Here is a 16,819-nt window from a genome sequence, read left to right as displayed (position 1 = left end):
AACGATTGAAACTCTTACGAATCGAAGCCATTCCAACCTTCTAACCTCACAAAAATTGTGGACGACAAAAAACGCGTCATTACAAGTGAAATTCCCCACTCGAAGAATATAATGCTAATTCAATGTACGTATATTAACTAAAAGTACAATAATATTCCTAATTATATGATTTATATGTTTTATTTACGTACACACACAACACCTGTTAATCCTCCACAATTCTATTTTGATGTCTATCTGACAGCGGGTTGGAGTGGCCTATTTATCGATATTATTCATAAATGGATGACTTATTCTTTATTCTAATGAAAAAATTGGATTACGAAAACACTTTTAGCCAAGGATTATTTGCTTTCAATTTGACAATCAAAACACGAGACCAGCTGATTCTGTTTGACTGAATCTTCAATCTGATTGGCCATTCGAAATTCCTGCGATCGGATTGGGTCCCTCGAAACTAAAAGGCAAGTGGGAAATTGGTCCGGGGCAAAGCATGCGAAGGTCGCCCCACCATTGACGTAGACTCGGGAACTAAATTCGAGGAGTGAAATCTCTTGTTCCTCTTTGTTATTAGGACTAAAATCCATTTCCGTTCATTTGAACTACTGGGAAAACAATAGCAAAGATTAACAAGATGTACCACTCCACTATTTTGACCAAGCGAGTTTCGTTGACCTTGAGCAGCTCGCATCTCGAAATGGGCGGAGTTAGAAAGAACAAATGTCAAATTTGAATTTTTCTAACCTAGTACAGCTAACCAATATTTGATTATTTTATTAAAAATAAGTCACAAATATTTCGAATTATCTTGTAGAAATATTCACATAGTGAATTGATTGAAACGGTTTTTTCTCAAACAAACAGGCAAATGGATCCTTATAACCTCAAAAAGTACAAGCAAACGTCATTCCGTGTTGTTACAAGTGATATTTCAAAGAATATTTTCGTTGTTACCAGCTACAGAAGAGTGCCTAGAGGATAAACAAGATTGGGGGTTTTTATGCTTACATAATTCAAGAAAGAGATATAAGTTACAGTCCCGATAAGTTTCCACTTGTGGAATATGGAGATATTGTTTCAATAACCAGTTCTTAAACAAATCAGCGAATGAAAACCTTCAAGAGCTCATCAACCTACCAATACTTTGAAGCAGGCTTTTTATCTGGGTTACACTGTGGTGTATTCGCTTTAAAATATTCTGGTATTTCACAAAAGGTCTGCACGATTGAATTGGAGTGCAATATGTAGAGAAAGAAAAGAAATAATGACTAACCTTTAATAATATGCTACAATATTATGAAATGCATTGGTGATATACCGAATTTCGGCTGACTAGTGCTCCTGACCGATGGCTATGCAACGGTTGTAAAAGTAATTTGGGGACGGAATAAGTATCTAAATTCATAATATAATGTAACTTAATTTGTATTGAATTTTCTCGAAAAGATGCAACGCTTCATTGAAAAGGTGTATTTGCTTTATTATGAAAAGGAAACATTATTAAAATATAATCGGTACAAATATATGAACATTACCAAAGTATAACTAGCCGAAATAAATGAACATAATTATTATAATCGGAATAAAAATATATCCAATATAAGCAGTTCTTTCAATAGTGTCCAACCATTTTACCTTAACTAAAACTCATTTTTATTTTGGAGTTTCATTCTTGACATCTCTTTATAAAATACAATTATTGGAAAATCAGGCCTTAAAAGGCATACCACTTCACTTCAGAATGACTACGTGTTACTTAACCATAAAGATGGATTATCAGTTGCTCCAATCAAGCATCTATTCGAATGGATAATTAGAATTAACAAAACTGAATTCATCAAAAGCTTTTGTATACTTCACAAAAATATCAAAGAAATTACAGAATACGATTGACAATCGACTTGACATTAACGTCAAAACGAGAGCCGATTTCATTCTTCAAGCTGATTGGCCTATTCAATATATCTGCGATGTGATTGGATCACCCCGAACTTGAAACCAATGAGCGTTAGTTTGGAGTGTAGAATGATTTGAAGGTCTCCCCACCATTTACACAGACTCAGGAACTAAATTGGACGAGTGAAATCTCTTGTTCCTCTCATAAAGTAAGTCAAGATAGAGGGGAAACTCAGCTACAAAAACTGGACCCCTTATTTAGTTTGTTGAACCACCGCATGGGGTCGCTTCCATCGCTGATTTTACGTTTGTAAACATTTCCATAACCTCGTTCTTTTCGTCTTTGTCTGCAGTGAGAAGTGCATCGTGATTCCTAAGTGTTTTTTCTGATAATTGAATAAGATGTCGGAAAATAGAAATATTAAAAGCAATAAATTTTGTGTGCCGAACTGTGGTGATAAGACTAGTAGACGTCATCGGTTTCCTGAAGCAGATAATAAACAACCGGAAATTATCAAACTTTGAATGGAAAAAGTTTGAAATCCCTTGTTGACTACTAAAAGTACTGCACAAATACGAAAATCCTATTTTGAGTGAAAGTGTGAATTTATTTTTTACATATATATGGGAATTATTGGTTACATGGATATTAGTGCTTTATGATGAAGGGTTTTCCCAAATTGAATTGAATTGAAAAAATCAGCAAAGTACTGATGAAACGTCCACTAAGTTAAAAAAAATAGTATTTTCCTTCAGTCCTATAACCAATAATTCCCATAGGACATTATAATTATTTCTATTTTATTTTTTACATATATGCCCATACACTTTGATGTATATATCGACATTAGAATTGTTTCTATTTTATTTTTTTCCTATCAAGTCCATACACTTTGATGTATATATGGACATTAGAATTATTTCTATTTTATTTTGTACTCATAAACCCATACACTTTGATGTATATTATACGGACATTAGAATTATTTCTATTTTATTTTTTACTTATGAACCCATACACTTTGATGTTTATTATATGGACATTAGAATTATTTTTATTTTATTCTTTACATATAAGGCCATACACTGTGATGTATATATGATTTATTTATGAAGAAATATAGTTATATCATTGCCTACATATGTGTTTTTTTTTATTCAAGTCATCAAGCTTCTGAGAACATTGGATTTGAAACAACTCGTACTGGAATGGTAATATAGCATCTTGACATGCTATATTAACTCATTCCAGTACGTTGTTTCAATCCCGAACTTCAAAAATCAAATCAAATGATTTTAAATAGTAAGCATTTCAAATTTTCCCGCTCTTTTGTTTCGAATTCCGGCCACCAGAGGGCGCTTTTATTTCCTCGAACCACCGCATGGGGGCGCTGAAACTTGACCCCACTTCTTAGTAGGGGAGTTTCCCTTCTATATCGGTGTGTTCTGTGGTTCCTCTTTGACAATAGGAAAATTCAACTGTCAGTGTCAATTTTTGTATTTGATTCGAATGCGTTCGTTGATTTGTGTACAATATCTATTTATCTCCATGAATTTATGATTAGAATATCCCAGAATAATCGATTGTTGTTATTCACTTCCCTTGGTTACCCTCACTTTGGGCGAAACATCTTCACTTTGTTTCATCATAAGGGTATGTTTGAAATTGAAAATGGATATAAGGACTCAGAAATTAGAACAACAGGTGAGTTTTCTATTGTATTGAATGAAGTCAGTACTGTATTTTTGAAATTATGCTCAGCGCCAAATAATGGAGCAGAAAATGAAGCAAAAAAGAATGACATCAGGGATGATACAAGCTTCTGATGTACGACTTCCTTCTGCAAAGTTAAGGACAACAAGTGGTACTAGGAGAGAACTTCACGGTAAGTGAGGCCTTTGTAAATGAAAGATTGGGTTCATTTTCCTTTTGTCTCCAGGTTATGATGGCCCCCTTCAATACACCATGGGAAGGGAAAATGGAAATCCGGATCAAGTTATGTCGATAATGCATGATAATGATGGTATGTACTATCCATGTTTTATTACGATAAAATTTACAAATTTCAATTTTTCAGAAACTTTTGTGGAAGATTTGCAGAATAGAAATGCCAGTGATTTACTTGATATTGAAGATGAAGAGTCTTCGCCAATTGCAGTAACCACCCCTATGAATAATGGAAATAATTCTGCTGATGCTAGAAGAAGTTCAAATGCATTGGTAGAGGGGCAAATGAACAACATTGTGAGATTTTTAATCCTAGGAATTGTTACAATGTTTAATCACCTTATTACAGGGAGGTGAATTAGAGGGGGATGTACACGGAAATATCGAAAGATTTGTAACTCAACCAGCCCAACAAAAAGTGCTTTATAAATGTAGAATCACCAGAGATAGGAAAGGGATGGATAGGGGGTTCTATCCAACATACTTCTTGCATTTAGAAAAAGATTATGGGAAGAAAGTGTTTTTGCTGGCAGCTAGAAAGAGGAAAAAAAGTGCTACAAGTAATTATTTGATATCTACAGATCCTACTGATTTATCTAGGAATGCGGACTCTTATGTTGGTGAGTGGAAAATATTTCTTAATGAAAACTCAGATATTGGAAAATTAGGGGCTCTATAGTCTAATTTTATTTATTTTGATGAGAATTTTTCTTTTCAGGGAAACTTAGATCAAATCTCCTTGGAACCCAATTTACGATTTTCGATAATGGTGTCTCGCCAAGAAAATCGAATATTAAAGAAGGAATCTTGCCAAGGCAAGAACTTGCTGCTGTTGTTTATGATACAAACGTACTGGGCTTCAAGGGGCCCCGTAAAATGACTGTTATAATACCCGGAATGACTGTGGAACAGCAGCGGGTCAACATTTATCCACAGGACGAGACTGAGGGTTTGATTGAATCCTGGAAAGCGAAGAATCTGGATAATTTGATAGAGTTGCATAATAAAACGCCCATATGGAACGAAGATACGCAGAGTTATGTTCTAAACTTCCTGGGGCGGGTAACGCAAGCTTCTGTTAAAAACTTCCAAATCGTTCACGATAGTGACGCCGAATATGTCGTCATGCAGTTTGGCCGTGTGGCCGAAGACGTCTTCACGATGGATTATAGATATCCCTTGTGCGCTCTGCAAGCCTTCGGCATCGCTCTCAGTAGTTTCGACAACAAACTAGCTTGTGAATGAAGTGGGCCTTAGATTCACTCGATGTGCCTAGATATTTTAAATAACCGTTTTTTCCCGAAGGATTCGGCCATTTTAGAGGATTCCGGACCATTCCGTCCACTTGTTAATTGTGGTCTCGTCTCTGCCTCGATTTTTCTATAAGGTTTATAATCTGGTAAGTACCCAGAAGTTCGATGTTTTAAACGTTTTTAATTTATTTATTTATTGATCGTATGTGGAATCGATTTTTTCTGAAGTTTTAAATTGAGTTGAAAATGTTCAAGTGACCTTACAAGTGGCTGCGTCAATTTACCTAAAATGGTGTAAATTAATTTTTATTTTAATTGGTTACCTTTGTATGAAATTTTCGCCTTACATGAGACGTGAAGACATTACTATCTGAAGCTCAGATGATAGCTCATTTTTTTTAAATGTAGTTTTTTAGTTCTTGGGTTAAATTCCCATTGATTTTTTTTAAGTTCACGATTTTATTATGTTCCTTATAATATTATAAACAACAGACGTGTAACTTTTGACAAAATGTACAAATTTTGTGAACGATATTCTTATGAGTATTTGCAATCTAGTCGTTTTATTATTGCATATGTATAATATAAAGTAAGACTACTTAAGTGTACTTAATTTCTTCGCCAATTAGTATTATCTAGTTTTTAGTATTTTTCCGGTAGGAAATTGAAGGTAGTGTACTGGTCTCTATACAGGATGTCTTTGAAGGTGTGTATATTTTTTATCAGAAAGTAGAACTGGTCAAAACGAAGCATTTCACTCAAAAACATCTGTAAAAAACTTTTAAACTTACGAATTTATTGTTTATATGACCAATGCACACTTCAATTTTCTATACTGTCCAACAGCAAGGATTGATCGATTGCGATTATATTTATATGCGAATTTACCTCGTTTATTCTCTTAACAACCTTTAAAATATCCTGTGTACTCTAAATGTGTCCTGGTTGGGGCTGCACCAATAATTGAATATATAGTATCCAGTTTCGTTAATTTTTTGTTACTACAAAAGATAGACTCCCAACGCCCCAACGCATATGAAAGTGTGCCCAAATCAGCCAGTTCGATACATCAAGTCATGCCTATTGAACTCAATAAAGTCCTTGAGAAATTTGCACTATCTTTCTTATGCACTGGAAGAGTTGAACTTATTATCATATCCGATGAGTAAAATTCATTGTTTATTTCATACATTCGAAATTTTTGTCTCTTTTTGTTGTAATTGTAATTAGACTGTTTCGAATTCTATAAATGTTCCTTTATTTTCCTCAATGAAATTTTTTCATCTTCGACTTTGTTATTATTGATTCATAGGTAATCATTTTAATTAAATGATAACTTCCTCAATTAAAGTCGACCTCTTGGTATGTTCCGCAGAAAGGCACTATTGACAAGTGACAAGATGTCAAAATATTCTGACACCCTCGACGCAAACAAAAACCACTTTTTCATGCTCAATTGTTTATTTGTTCAATAAAATAGTCATCTTTTGCTCCAAATCTATCATAACATCAATAATTCATTAGGTATCATTTACATTTACAGACAATTATCGAAGCTTATGCAGTGGTTGAAAATAATGCTTCCAAAAACTACCTCAATAGGATTTCTACTCGTGAATTAAGAGAATTCTAACTATAAATTTCATGGATATTTTTCGTTCACTACAAGTTGAGAGTGAAGTTCAGAACATACCCATAAAGTCGAACATTTAAGTTTTTTTATTCCCGAGTTTGAATAAATCTGTCTACATGAGAAACGATGCATCTATATTGTTCGCAGTTTACTTTCGCCCATTTGAATCTTCGTCAATCTTCAAAAAAAAAACTAGTAAATTGTACATAGAATAAACGAAACTTAAAATAAAATCGGATGACAAAATTATAAATCGCAGTCGACAAAATAAAAAAAAAGAGATATCTCTCCAAATCATGAGCGAAATTCTAACATAGGACCTCCCCATCCCACTTTTAAATTATTTGTACTCTTACAAAACAGCCTTAAAAAAATTACAGATTCTTTAATTCGAGAATATGTCGAGATTTTTCAACGTTAACACAGATACCAGAATCTTCGGCAAAGTAAAACTAGAAAGTATCAGTCAATACACCCCTATCAAGGGAAAGTTCGATTTAATTTTCTGACGGTTCTGTCAACTCCCTCAAACTTCCCGATTCATCGTAGAGGAACATGCAGGATATGGCCAACAATCTGTTTCGAGCTGGTGCAAAGTTGGCGTCAAGAGCCAAGGAAGCGCGGTAAAACGAGATGGCCTTCTCAAAATCACCCTGAAAACAGAAAAAGATCGAAGAGAGTCAGTAATAATAATAACAGAATGATCACGCCTAAACAGGGAGGCAATGAATACAATAATGAGGATAAATTCAGATGCATCATTTGTGCCGTGATCTGAACGTGTTCCCAGACTTCTCAATTCGTCACACGTCTGTTGTTCGCAAAGCGAATCGGCGTACTGAATTAGAGAAAATATGGGATATACAGGGTGTCCGGGGAGTAACTGTACATACTCATACAGTCCCTGGCCATATTATTAGACGCATTGATTCGATGCAAAATCTCAATATTGAATTATTAAATTAAATGTATATGTTACATATACTTCATCTGTGAATGGTTTTCACATATAATATATCATATTCAATAAAAAATATTGATTTAGTGATGATAAAACATGAAATTCTAATATTTTGCTGAGCCACCCTGTGTAGCTATGAGAGCTTCATACTATCAATACAGAATTGTTCGGTTTGCTGCATTCGAGGATAATGATTTAATATGTGGATTATCGAAATAACGTCCGAACCTGCAGAATGCAAGTCGTCCACTGGAAGACATAGTACTGATTCATACTTAAATACTAATAATGCAACATCAAAAATAAATGCCAAATAGAACAATTTAATGAGAGTCGTAGATAAAACTGACATTCTGTGGAAATGGAATTCAAATATTCTGCTTTTTTCTCGGGCAATACCAATAAATATAAAAAAAATCCTCAGTGCGTCTAATAAACTGGCCAGGGACTGTACCAGAGATAGAGTTGGACTAGCTGATTACGGATTGACTATAAAAAATTAATTTCTGGATTTCTTCAGAAAGCTACAGGGTGATATTTCAACTTCATGTAAATACTTAGACCATCATAAAATCCAAACTTATTGACGGGTATTATTGAAACTTAGGAGGTTCTTGACACATGCTGAGATTGAGTTAGAAATATATCAATTATTCCATTATGCCAGGGCCGGACTCAACAATCTTCATTTAAAGTATTCAGGGTAAAAAAAAACTTTGTATTTCGAATTACGAATAATTAATTCGCATTTTAGAAAGAAGCTAAATTATGCTTCAATTTTTGGTAACGCTCAAAGTTGTCGCATCAACAATTATTTTTTTATGAATTCCTTAATTTGGATAAAGTTCGAAAATTGCAATTTATTTACCTGAACAGGACAAAGTCATCTTGTGCAGGTCGAAAATATAAATAATAAATTTTCTCAAAAAAGTCACTGAAGGTGAGGAAGACTATAATAATTCGTTGATATACTGGGTGGCCAGTCCAGACGCGGATTTCACTATGAGGGAGTAAATGAAGGTATTTTGAAAAAAATAATTGGTGATGTGTATAGGGTATATAGAAGCATATTTCAAAATTATTCTTATGTATATCTGATGTTCGACTACAATGATATAGACCAAAGTTACACTTCTATCAGTCAAGAGGAACATCTGATGAACAGAATAATCAACTGTTGCGATATTTTAAGAAATAATGGCGATATGATTCGGAAGACTGTATCCAATTTGAAAATTCGGCAAGAGAAATGTATATAGGCTAATGATTTTCATTTCGAACCACTTTTGAAATATCGTAGACTCAGCAATCCATTCGTTCCTATTTTTATTTTTATTATGTACTCTTTACTGTATTTTAGTTTTTTTCATTTGTTATTGTTTCGTTATTGAAGTGCCTATTGAAGCTCTGTTTTTTTTGTGAATTTTTTACTAATACATTTTATATTCAAACATTAGATTTTCAGTTCTCTTCATGGTGAAAAATTCAATTTTTCGAAATTTATCCAAATTAAAAAATTCATAAAAAAATAATTCTTGATGTGACAACTTTGAGTGATACCAAGAATTGAAGCATAATTCAGCTTCTTCCTAAAAAACGAATCCATTATTCGTAATTTGAAATACAAAGTGTTTTTTTACCCTGAACACTTTAAAAGAATATTAATGAGTCCGGCCCTGGAATAATGAAATAATTGATATCTTTCTGACATAAACTTAGCATGTGTCAATAACCTCCCAAGTTTCAATAATATCCGTCAATAAGTTTTGATTTTATGATGGTGGATGAAGTTGGAAAATCACCCTGTAGCTTTCTAGGGAAATCTAGAAATTAATTTTTCATAGTCAATCCGTAACCAGCTAGTCAAACTCTATCTCTGGTAAGAGTATGTACAGTTATTCCCCGGACACCCTGTATGCTATTGTCTTCGTCTTGGTTTCTATCCGGAGGGGATTGAATCGGACACCGTTTCATATTGGGTGGCGCTCTGGGTAAATGTATAGTACCCAGTAGCACGTGCCAATATTGCATAAAGTTCCATAAATTCCAAACGTTCTTCATCGGAGAAAAATGTTATGTTGCTCTGATGAGGTCAAATGAGACCGAAACCATGCTCAGCATCTGCTTTTCTTCGATCGGGCGTACTCCATTTGGGGCCTTGACGATGGCAAATTCGCTAGTTCAATTCAGATCGTAACACTTGTTGATATTATATGCATCTGAATTTATCCTTATTAGAGTCAGTAATTTTCAATAAAAAGCTTCGAAAGACCGGATCTCGTCAGCCACACTTACCATCGCCGTGTGGATATTCCCAGCTGTGAAATGATTGAAAACGTAATTCGGATGACTCTTGATGGCGGTGTAAGCGGCTTCTAAGGCGTCGTTGTGGAATCCGACCCTGAAAACAACCGAAAATTCGCCACTGTTACGATTTCAACTCGACAAAATTTACCTATTAAGAATGTTCGCGAGACTGATGAGGGGTACATCTCTCATATTGGGCGGGACATACAGCAACGCTTGTCTCAGACATATAACAGCCTCCTCAGTATTTCCAACTATACGCCAGAACAAGCCTGCCGCATTGGCCAACACCCACGATGTCGCGTTCTGAAACAAATGATCACTTAGGTCCGTAACATAACCTCAAATGTCATACGAACATCTTTCAAAGCCACGCTGATTTTCGCTCCCAGTTCCTTCAGAGATGCTTTCTGATCGCCCGCCATGAGTCCCAACCATTCCAACAGAGCCTTTTCCGGGGAATTAGGGAGTCTATTCTTTAATATCATCGTCGTTAGGTGGTCCATTGTCGCAGGGGATGACGGTATGGAACGGGAACAATACGGTTTCATGTCATCTTTGAGGGGTTTCGAGAGAGGTTTGAGATAGTTTCCAATGCTGAAAATTTTTCGGTTTTAAAGGAATCACATGGAATTTCGGTCGCACTCACTCGACGTTCCTGGTAGCTATAGATTGCCACATGGAGGTGAAATAAACCCATTCGGCCTCTTTGATCTGTTGGCACCTCATGGGGGATAAGAGCAACGTGCCGGATTTTTCGTAAACTTGCACCAACACGTCAGGTATTGGATCGTCCATCAGTGCGACTACAAATTGATAAGTAAAGCGTGGGGTTAGGTTCGTATGGGACACCAAACGTACCGATAGGGGCTAGGTTATCTCCTAGGGATATCTTCATGTGGAAAGCCTGAACTGAACCTTCCATGAGGAGCTGATCGGAATCCGTCAAAGAATGATCGACCAGCAACGACTGAAGGGATGATCCATCGTTAGTCCCTTGGTGTTTAACGCAACCCTGATCGTCTTTACGTGCGACAACTGAAAACAACTCGAGTGATTTGGCGCTTTGGCTAAATGATTTTCATCTACGAATACCAGCAGTGCAAAGACTTTTTTATGTCATATTACATAATTTTTTTTGTTCGAAGTGTTGCGATCCTCAACGATCTCAAGCCTGTCGGCATTTACAGGGTGAGTCTTTGACTCGTAAAAATATTTTAACAGTAGGTCTTTAAGGTCAAAAGAAACACTTTTTTCCTATACCTTTTTTTCCGATTCGGCTCTGATAAAAAGATATTGCCATTTAGAGTTTTCATAATGAGCTATGCCATACCTGGAGAAACAAAATTCCCTTCAGAAGAACTAGCTGAATCTGTGGATCTTTTAAACAGAGTTGTATTCAGTCAAAGTACCCAATTTATCAAATTTCACAGATACTTTTGAATTTTTGAACATCAAATTACACGAAAACGGCGCATTATACGAGAAAATATGAAGAATAATTTTATTTCACAAAACGTTCAAACATTCATTAGATAGCGTCCAACTTAGTTTCAAGAGTTGAGTTCTTCGAATTTTTGGTATTTTTATGGAATGTAATGGTGATAATGAGAAAACTAGAAGACGTAGGAAATGTCTTGAATTCGAAAAAGATTCATCAAATAAATTAAAAACTATATGCCGAAATTCATTTCATTCGATAAAACCGTTTGTGAGATAGAACTAAAAATAACATTTTTTCATGGATTTCTAACAGCCTGTATCTTTTAAACCGAGCCGGTTCGGAAAAAATGGTAAAAAAAAGTGTTTCTTTCGACCTGAAGAAACTACTGTTGATATATTCGTACGAGTCAAAGACTCACCCTGTATAACGATTTTCAACTGTTCTACTGACTAGAAATTCCGCCATTTGAAAGAGAGGTATGGATTTTTTTTGAAAATCTAAACGGCACAAGTCGGCACAATTTTTTCTAGACGAAGAAAACGAAAGCTCTAGACTTCTTTTTCAATTCCGAGACGAAAAATCAGACGAATTTTCTTGAAAATATTTAGGGCACAAGTCTGACCAAATGTAGCTCAAATTTTTCCACTCATTTCAATGTAGCAGGCAAACTTTCTTCATAATTTTCGTTTTCCCGGGAAATTTAAGAGACTTCCGCAAAAAGTATAGCACAAAAAAGAGCCACATAATATGTAGAATAAGGCAAGAATTTCAACGGCACAAAACAAATAATTGTTTATTATTGTTATGAAAACTCAGGTTATGTCATGCACCACAGGCACCTGTGTTCATTAACTCAGGTTATGTCCCTCAAATGTCAATGTCAATGTCATGCACCATAGACACCCGAGTAAATTATAACCTAATTGATGACAAAACAACAAAAACACAACAATGAACTAGTACGACAAAAGTATATTATAAACGTGTTAATTACATATGTACAATCTGAAAGGCAAGCTATTTACCATCGCTATCAGGTACAGAATCCCTTCGAAAACACTGTACTGCGGCAGTTCGACAGTTTTCACCCTTCAGCGAGCAAATAACACCCTCGCCACCCTCTTCCTTCGTCGCCGCCTTATCAGTGCACGTCTTATCAACTTTCTGCCTCACACTGTTCTGAACCTCCGGAAACGCTCCCAATTTCAACCGACAGCTCCAGATTTTCAACAAATTTTCCGCCTGTCCGTCGTAGTAACCCCTATCCGCCCTCAGGGTGTTCTTGAGATAGTACAGGGCCATCAGCGGTTTGTTCTTCTTGTAATGCAGGAGCGCCAGCAGAAAATTGGTGCTGGGTTCCGCCTCGCTCTGTTGGAACGCCTGAACGGCGAATTTAATCGCGTCGTCCGTATAACCCAACTGGTGAGTTACCGAAGCTATGGAGACCAAGATCGTCTCGGTGGGTTCTTGTTTTTGCACGTTTCTCAACGCGAAGTCCAAACAGGTCAAGGCTTTCTTGTGGTTTCCCCTGACTCTCCAATACAAACTGGCCAACGTTCCTAACACCCAAGGTGGGGCCACTTTCTAGAAGGTCAATAATTTTTTTTGTAATCCCGCATCTTCCTCATTGATTTACAAGGCCTCAAAGCTCTGACCTCACAAAATCATCATTTTAAACAGTAGGCCATATTTTATTTGATATAAAGGTGACATATAATGTACAGGGGGCGTGGCTACACCCTTCACATGCACTGACAGTTGGTAACTCTGATATCATGTCAGGATTGACAGCACCATCACAAATTTTTCAAAACAAATAAGAAGTTAATGGAGGCTGAAGAATAATTAATTCTTTGAGATTTTTCACTATTTACGTAGACTAAAATCTACACTGCGAAACAATGGGGAATTTTCCTGAATTTGGGTTATCACAGCATATGCAAGTTTAAACTGAATAATTACGAGTTTCATTCATGAATTTTTCAAATGAACCACGAAAACTATTCAAAATCATTCTTCAAATATAGGGTTTTAAAATTTGAATCGATTCGTTTCTAGTTTACGATTTGGCAACAGCGCCTACTAGAAAATAAAAAGAACAATGGCTCGTTCATAAAAAACAGCTGTTGATTTACAGCCATCATAAGGCGCGTACTCACTGGCTAGCCTCAACAGCTATTGGCCATAAAAAACCCATAAAATTTTACAACCTTCCTCGTTCGTCGAAGACTTCATAGACAGCCATCTTCGTCTACCTCATCAAGATAGTGTATTTGTTGTCCTTTATTATAAACGCCTATTTCAGTCGATGTTGCCAACTTGTGCAATAGAAACGAAACGCTTTAAATTTTAAACACCCATTTTTATTCTTCATTTTCAAGTACTTAAAATAATTTTTATTGGGAAACGGTTGAAATGGTTATTTCAAAATATGACCCTTCAAAGATTTTTCATAAAAAATACATCATTTTCGTCAGAAGGAGTATTCCCTGTTGATAGGATACACCTACACTTTAGATTCAGAACTTTGGGGCCCGAAATCAGAGATTTTTCTTCATCTGGACTCACCTTCTCCATGGCAGTGATGATCCTTTGACCTATCTCGGCTTCCTCTGCTTTACCGCCATTCACATGACCTAAAAGATGATTTCTCAAGTGCTCATTGGATTTGAACTCCGAGGAAACCACCTTCTCGTACGAAGGGATCAACTGACGGTCAGAACTGTCCCAATCGTCACAACTGGGCGGATACCAGGGTAATTCGTGTTCGATATTTTCCGGAATACCAATCAGTGACGAAAGGATATCTTTAACCCTGAAAAAACATTAGTATTCATGGGATACCACCTTTCAAAATAAAAACTTATTTTTCGAACAAACTAATTAGTCGTACACAACATTTCAACAAAGTGAACTGCGATTTTAAAATTTTCATTCCTGACAGTTCATTTGTCAACTGTCAACCCGATATTGGACAGAAACCTGAAAATTTTGTTTTGCTGTGCATAGACTACCGTTAACCTAACACTTAGAAGTAACTCACTTGTAACCTTTATTATCCAAAGGTAAGTACACGGGTAAATATAAATTGTCGACCTCGTTGAGCGGTAAATTCCATTTTTGGCAATCTCTCTTCTCCGGCCACTGGGGATCGTCGAAATAAAAAGGCCCTGAATCATCGGGGATCTTTGGCATATAGGGCATTTCGCTATCTTTCTCCCCCTTTTCAGGTTCCGACGGAACCGAAGCCATTTTCGTTTTTAGTATTTCCTCTTTTCCCTTCGCTAAATACCTGTTGATCTGCTGCGTCTCGCTCTCGATGAAACTGAACAGACTCTCCATGTCGAATTGTTTGAATTCGTTCAACTCGTTCGAATGTGTGATGTCGCAAGATATCAGCTTGTCGGGATTCTCCATCATTTCTTGAACGCATTTTTTATTCAAGGATTTCAATTGGAGAGTTCCTCGGGCACCCTGTGTATTCAAACTGACAAGCTGTTTTTCGAAGGAAACCTGTTCCAATAGGGAACGTTCATGCAGCTTCAGCCAGTAAGACTGACGATCATGGTAATTTTGAAGATCCATCAGAATTCCTTGAAAAAATCTGAAATTGTGCTTGATTCAAATTATTTGTGAAAATGACCTTTCTCTAGAAGAAAATTAACGCAAAGGCGAAGATTCGTTATAAATCTCCATTAATATTGTTTCCAATAGAATAAATAATAGATAGAGAAAAAACCTAACCTCAATAATCCCCTCTTTCCCATTGGTGCTCTTATGAAATGTCAAAATTGTTTGTTGCTATTGGTAACTGTAGGGCAAACAAAGGGTAACCAATGGCAACCAAAAATTTTGACAGTTTGTTATTTTGCAACATAGAAGTGACTATTTACTGAAAACAGTGTAAACTATTCACCACCTACTTCTGAATATCCGCTACTTCATTCTCCAATTTCCAAAGATCATTTTCAAGTTTCCAAAAGCAGAGTGCAGCATATTTGTTCGCGATCACATCCTGATCCGGACGAACTTTCAGGTATTTATCGTAATAAATGATGGATTTATTATACTCCGCTAAGGAAGCATAGACGTTGCCCAAAGCCAGAAGGTGTATGGGTTGATCTGGAGCTAAGTCAATAGCTGCAAGAAGTAGCTCAGCCGCATCTTCCGAATCACGTGCTTGGTGTAAAACTCCGGCTAGCATGTGAAGAGGAATGTCACGGTAATGACTAAAAAAACAATGTTTGATCTTGGGTTTACTGGTCAATTCACCACTTACTGTGAGGCAAAATAAATAGCTCTTCTACTACACTGAATAGCCTTGGGGCCTACATTTTTTATCCTCCAATATAAGGATGCTAAGTTATAATGTACCCATGATGTTGAATTCTCTTCCAGGGCTTTGGATACTTCATGACCGAAATCTTTAATCGAAGAAACTCCTAAAGACTTTTCCAACGTCTTGTCGGGTATGAGGCTGATATTTTCATAGTTCTTAACGCTTTCCAAATTATCAAAAGATATCTTTCCAAATTCTAGGGGACTGTAGCTTTCGCAATCTGGTTCTTTATGAGCATTGACATCATATTCTTCTTTTAAGTATATCTGTATTTCCTTAAGGATATTTCCATCCATAGATCTACTAGAGTAGAAGTCAACATTGCTCAGTGCTTTGCCCTTAGTCAAGCACTCGTAATCATCAAGCTTATTACCAATATTTGAAATATCCTTCAGTTTGAATAACTTTTGGTCAATGTTTTTCTTACTATGGAGAAGTTCTGAATAAAGGGCATTGATTTCTTTTAGTCTTTGTTCCTGTTCAAGTAACGCAAGTAAATCATAAGGTCTACGAATGTTGTAAGGTGAGTCAAACTGAAACATTCAAAAAGTATTTCATTTGAAAGATTGTGTATTCCAGAAATTCCTAATTAAACATTTGAAAGAATAATAATGTGAGAAGCACTTTTAATGCCTTATTGAAATCATAGTAAGTATACACCGTTCATTGAATTCACAGGCTAGTTAACTTCGACAAGATTCAATATTTGCACTCAATATAGAATTGTTTTCAAGAATTCAATCTGATAATAATACAAAAAATTGATAATTGAAAATGATTGATACTAACATTCGCTTCTATTTTGCCATTTTCTGTAACAACCCAATGGGTTGCACCATTTATTATATGTGTTAAATTTGAAAACAGCAAAATAATTGCCGACAATCTAAATGCCACCATTTCCAGTTTGGTTTTTAAAAAAATTGAAACATTTTTACTTTCTTTGACATAAACATTGACAAACCAGTGATCATAGATTTCGACGACTGACAACTGACTTATGTCTTATCAAAAAAATGGACCATCGAAAATCAAAAG

General features: G+C 35.8%; 2 protein-coding genes across 3 annotated transcripts; one reads left to right on the top strand and one right to left on the bottom strand.

Moving 5' to 3' along the window:
* Nucleotides 1–3,384: 3,384 nt before the first annotated feature.
* On the top strand, nucleotides 3,385–5,984 carry LOC123310068 (protein king tubby). Of its 2 annotated transcripts, XM_044893438.1 has the most exons (6): nucleotides 3,385–3,601; nucleotides 3,659–3,782; nucleotides 3,837–3,920; nucleotides 3,975–4,141; nucleotides 4,194–4,464; nucleotides 4,563–5,984. In XM_044893438.1, the coding sequence occupies exons 1-6, from the start codon at nucleotides 3,569–3,571 to the stop codon at nucleotides 5,087–5,089; spliced, it is 1,206 nt and encodes a 401-aa protein (XP_044749373.1). In that variant the 5' UTR covers nucleotides 3,385–3,568; the 3' UTR covers nucleotides 5,090–5,984. The 2 variants fall into 2 exon arrangements, with proteins under 2 accessions (XP_044749373.1, XP_044749374.1); XM_044893439.1 differs by having other exon boundaries at nucleotides 3,461–3,601; nucleotides 3,837–4,141.
* A 555-nt stretch (nucleotides 5,985–6,539) lies between these two features.
* LOC123310065 (tetratricopeptide repeat protein 17) lies at nucleotides 6,540–16,757 on the bottom strand. The gene is made up of 12 exons (XM_044893433.1): nucleotides 16,571–16,757; nucleotides 15,722–16,314; nucleotides 15,366–15,671; nucleotides 14,486–15,046; nucleotides 14,011–14,257; nucleotides 12,468–13,026; nucleotides 10,860–11,036; nucleotides 10,648–10,804; nucleotides 10,358–10,595; nucleotides 10,147–10,304; nucleotides 9,987–10,092; nucleotides 6,540–7,383 (listed from the first exon to the last, which is right to left on the bottom strand). The coding sequence occupies exons 1-12, from the start codon at nucleotides 16,679–16,681 to the stop codon at nucleotides 7,228–7,230; spliced, it is 3,369 nt and encodes a 1,122-aa protein (XP_044749368.1). The 5' UTR covers nucleotides 16,682–16,757; the 3' UTR covers nucleotides 6,540–7,227.
* Between the last annotated feature and the right edge of the window lie 62 nt (nucleotides 16,758–16,819).

This window comes from Coccinella septempunctata, chromosome 3 (genome assembly GCF_907165205.1).
Source record: "Coccinella septempunctata chromosome 3, icCocSept1.1, whole genome shotgun sequence".
NCBI classification, from domain to species: domain Eukaryota; kingdom Metazoa; phylum Arthropoda; class Insecta; order Coleoptera; family Coccinellidae; genus Coccinella; species Coccinella septempunctata.
The sequence above is the reverse complement of the archived record's forward strand: the minus strand, read 5'-3'. Positions and strand labels throughout refer to the sequence as shown.

What these genes read in the sequence shown, in the direction of transcription:
- LOC123310065 (XM_044893433.1), bottom strand. Translation starts at nt 16,681, where the DNA reads ATGGTGGCATTTAGATTGTCGGCAATTATTTTGCTGTTTTCAAATTTA. An exon ending in TTGGATAATAAAGGTTACAA is followed by an intron (nt 14,258 to 14,485) that starts GTGAGTTACTTC and finishes ATGTTTTTTCAG; the next exon opens with GGTTAAAGATATCCTTTCGT. An exon ending in GGAATATCCACACGGCGATG is followed by an intron (nt 7,384 to 9,986) that starts GTAAGTGTGGCT and finishes TTCTGTTTTCAG; the next exon opens with GGTGATTTTGAGAAGGCCAT.
- LOC123310068 (XM_044893439.1), top strand. Translation starts at nt 3,569, where the DNA reads ATGGATATAAGGACTCAGAAATTAGAACAACAG. An exon ending in CTCAGAAATTAGAACAACAG is followed by an intron (nt 3,602 to 3,658) that starts GTGAGTTTTCTA and finishes AATTATGCTCAG; the next exon opens with CGCCAAATAATGGAGCAGAA. An exon ending in TACTAGGAGAGAACTTCACG is followed by an intron (nt 3,783 to 3,836) that starts GTAAGTGAGGCC and finishes TTTTGTCTCCAG; the next exon opens with GTTATGATGGCCCCCTTCAA.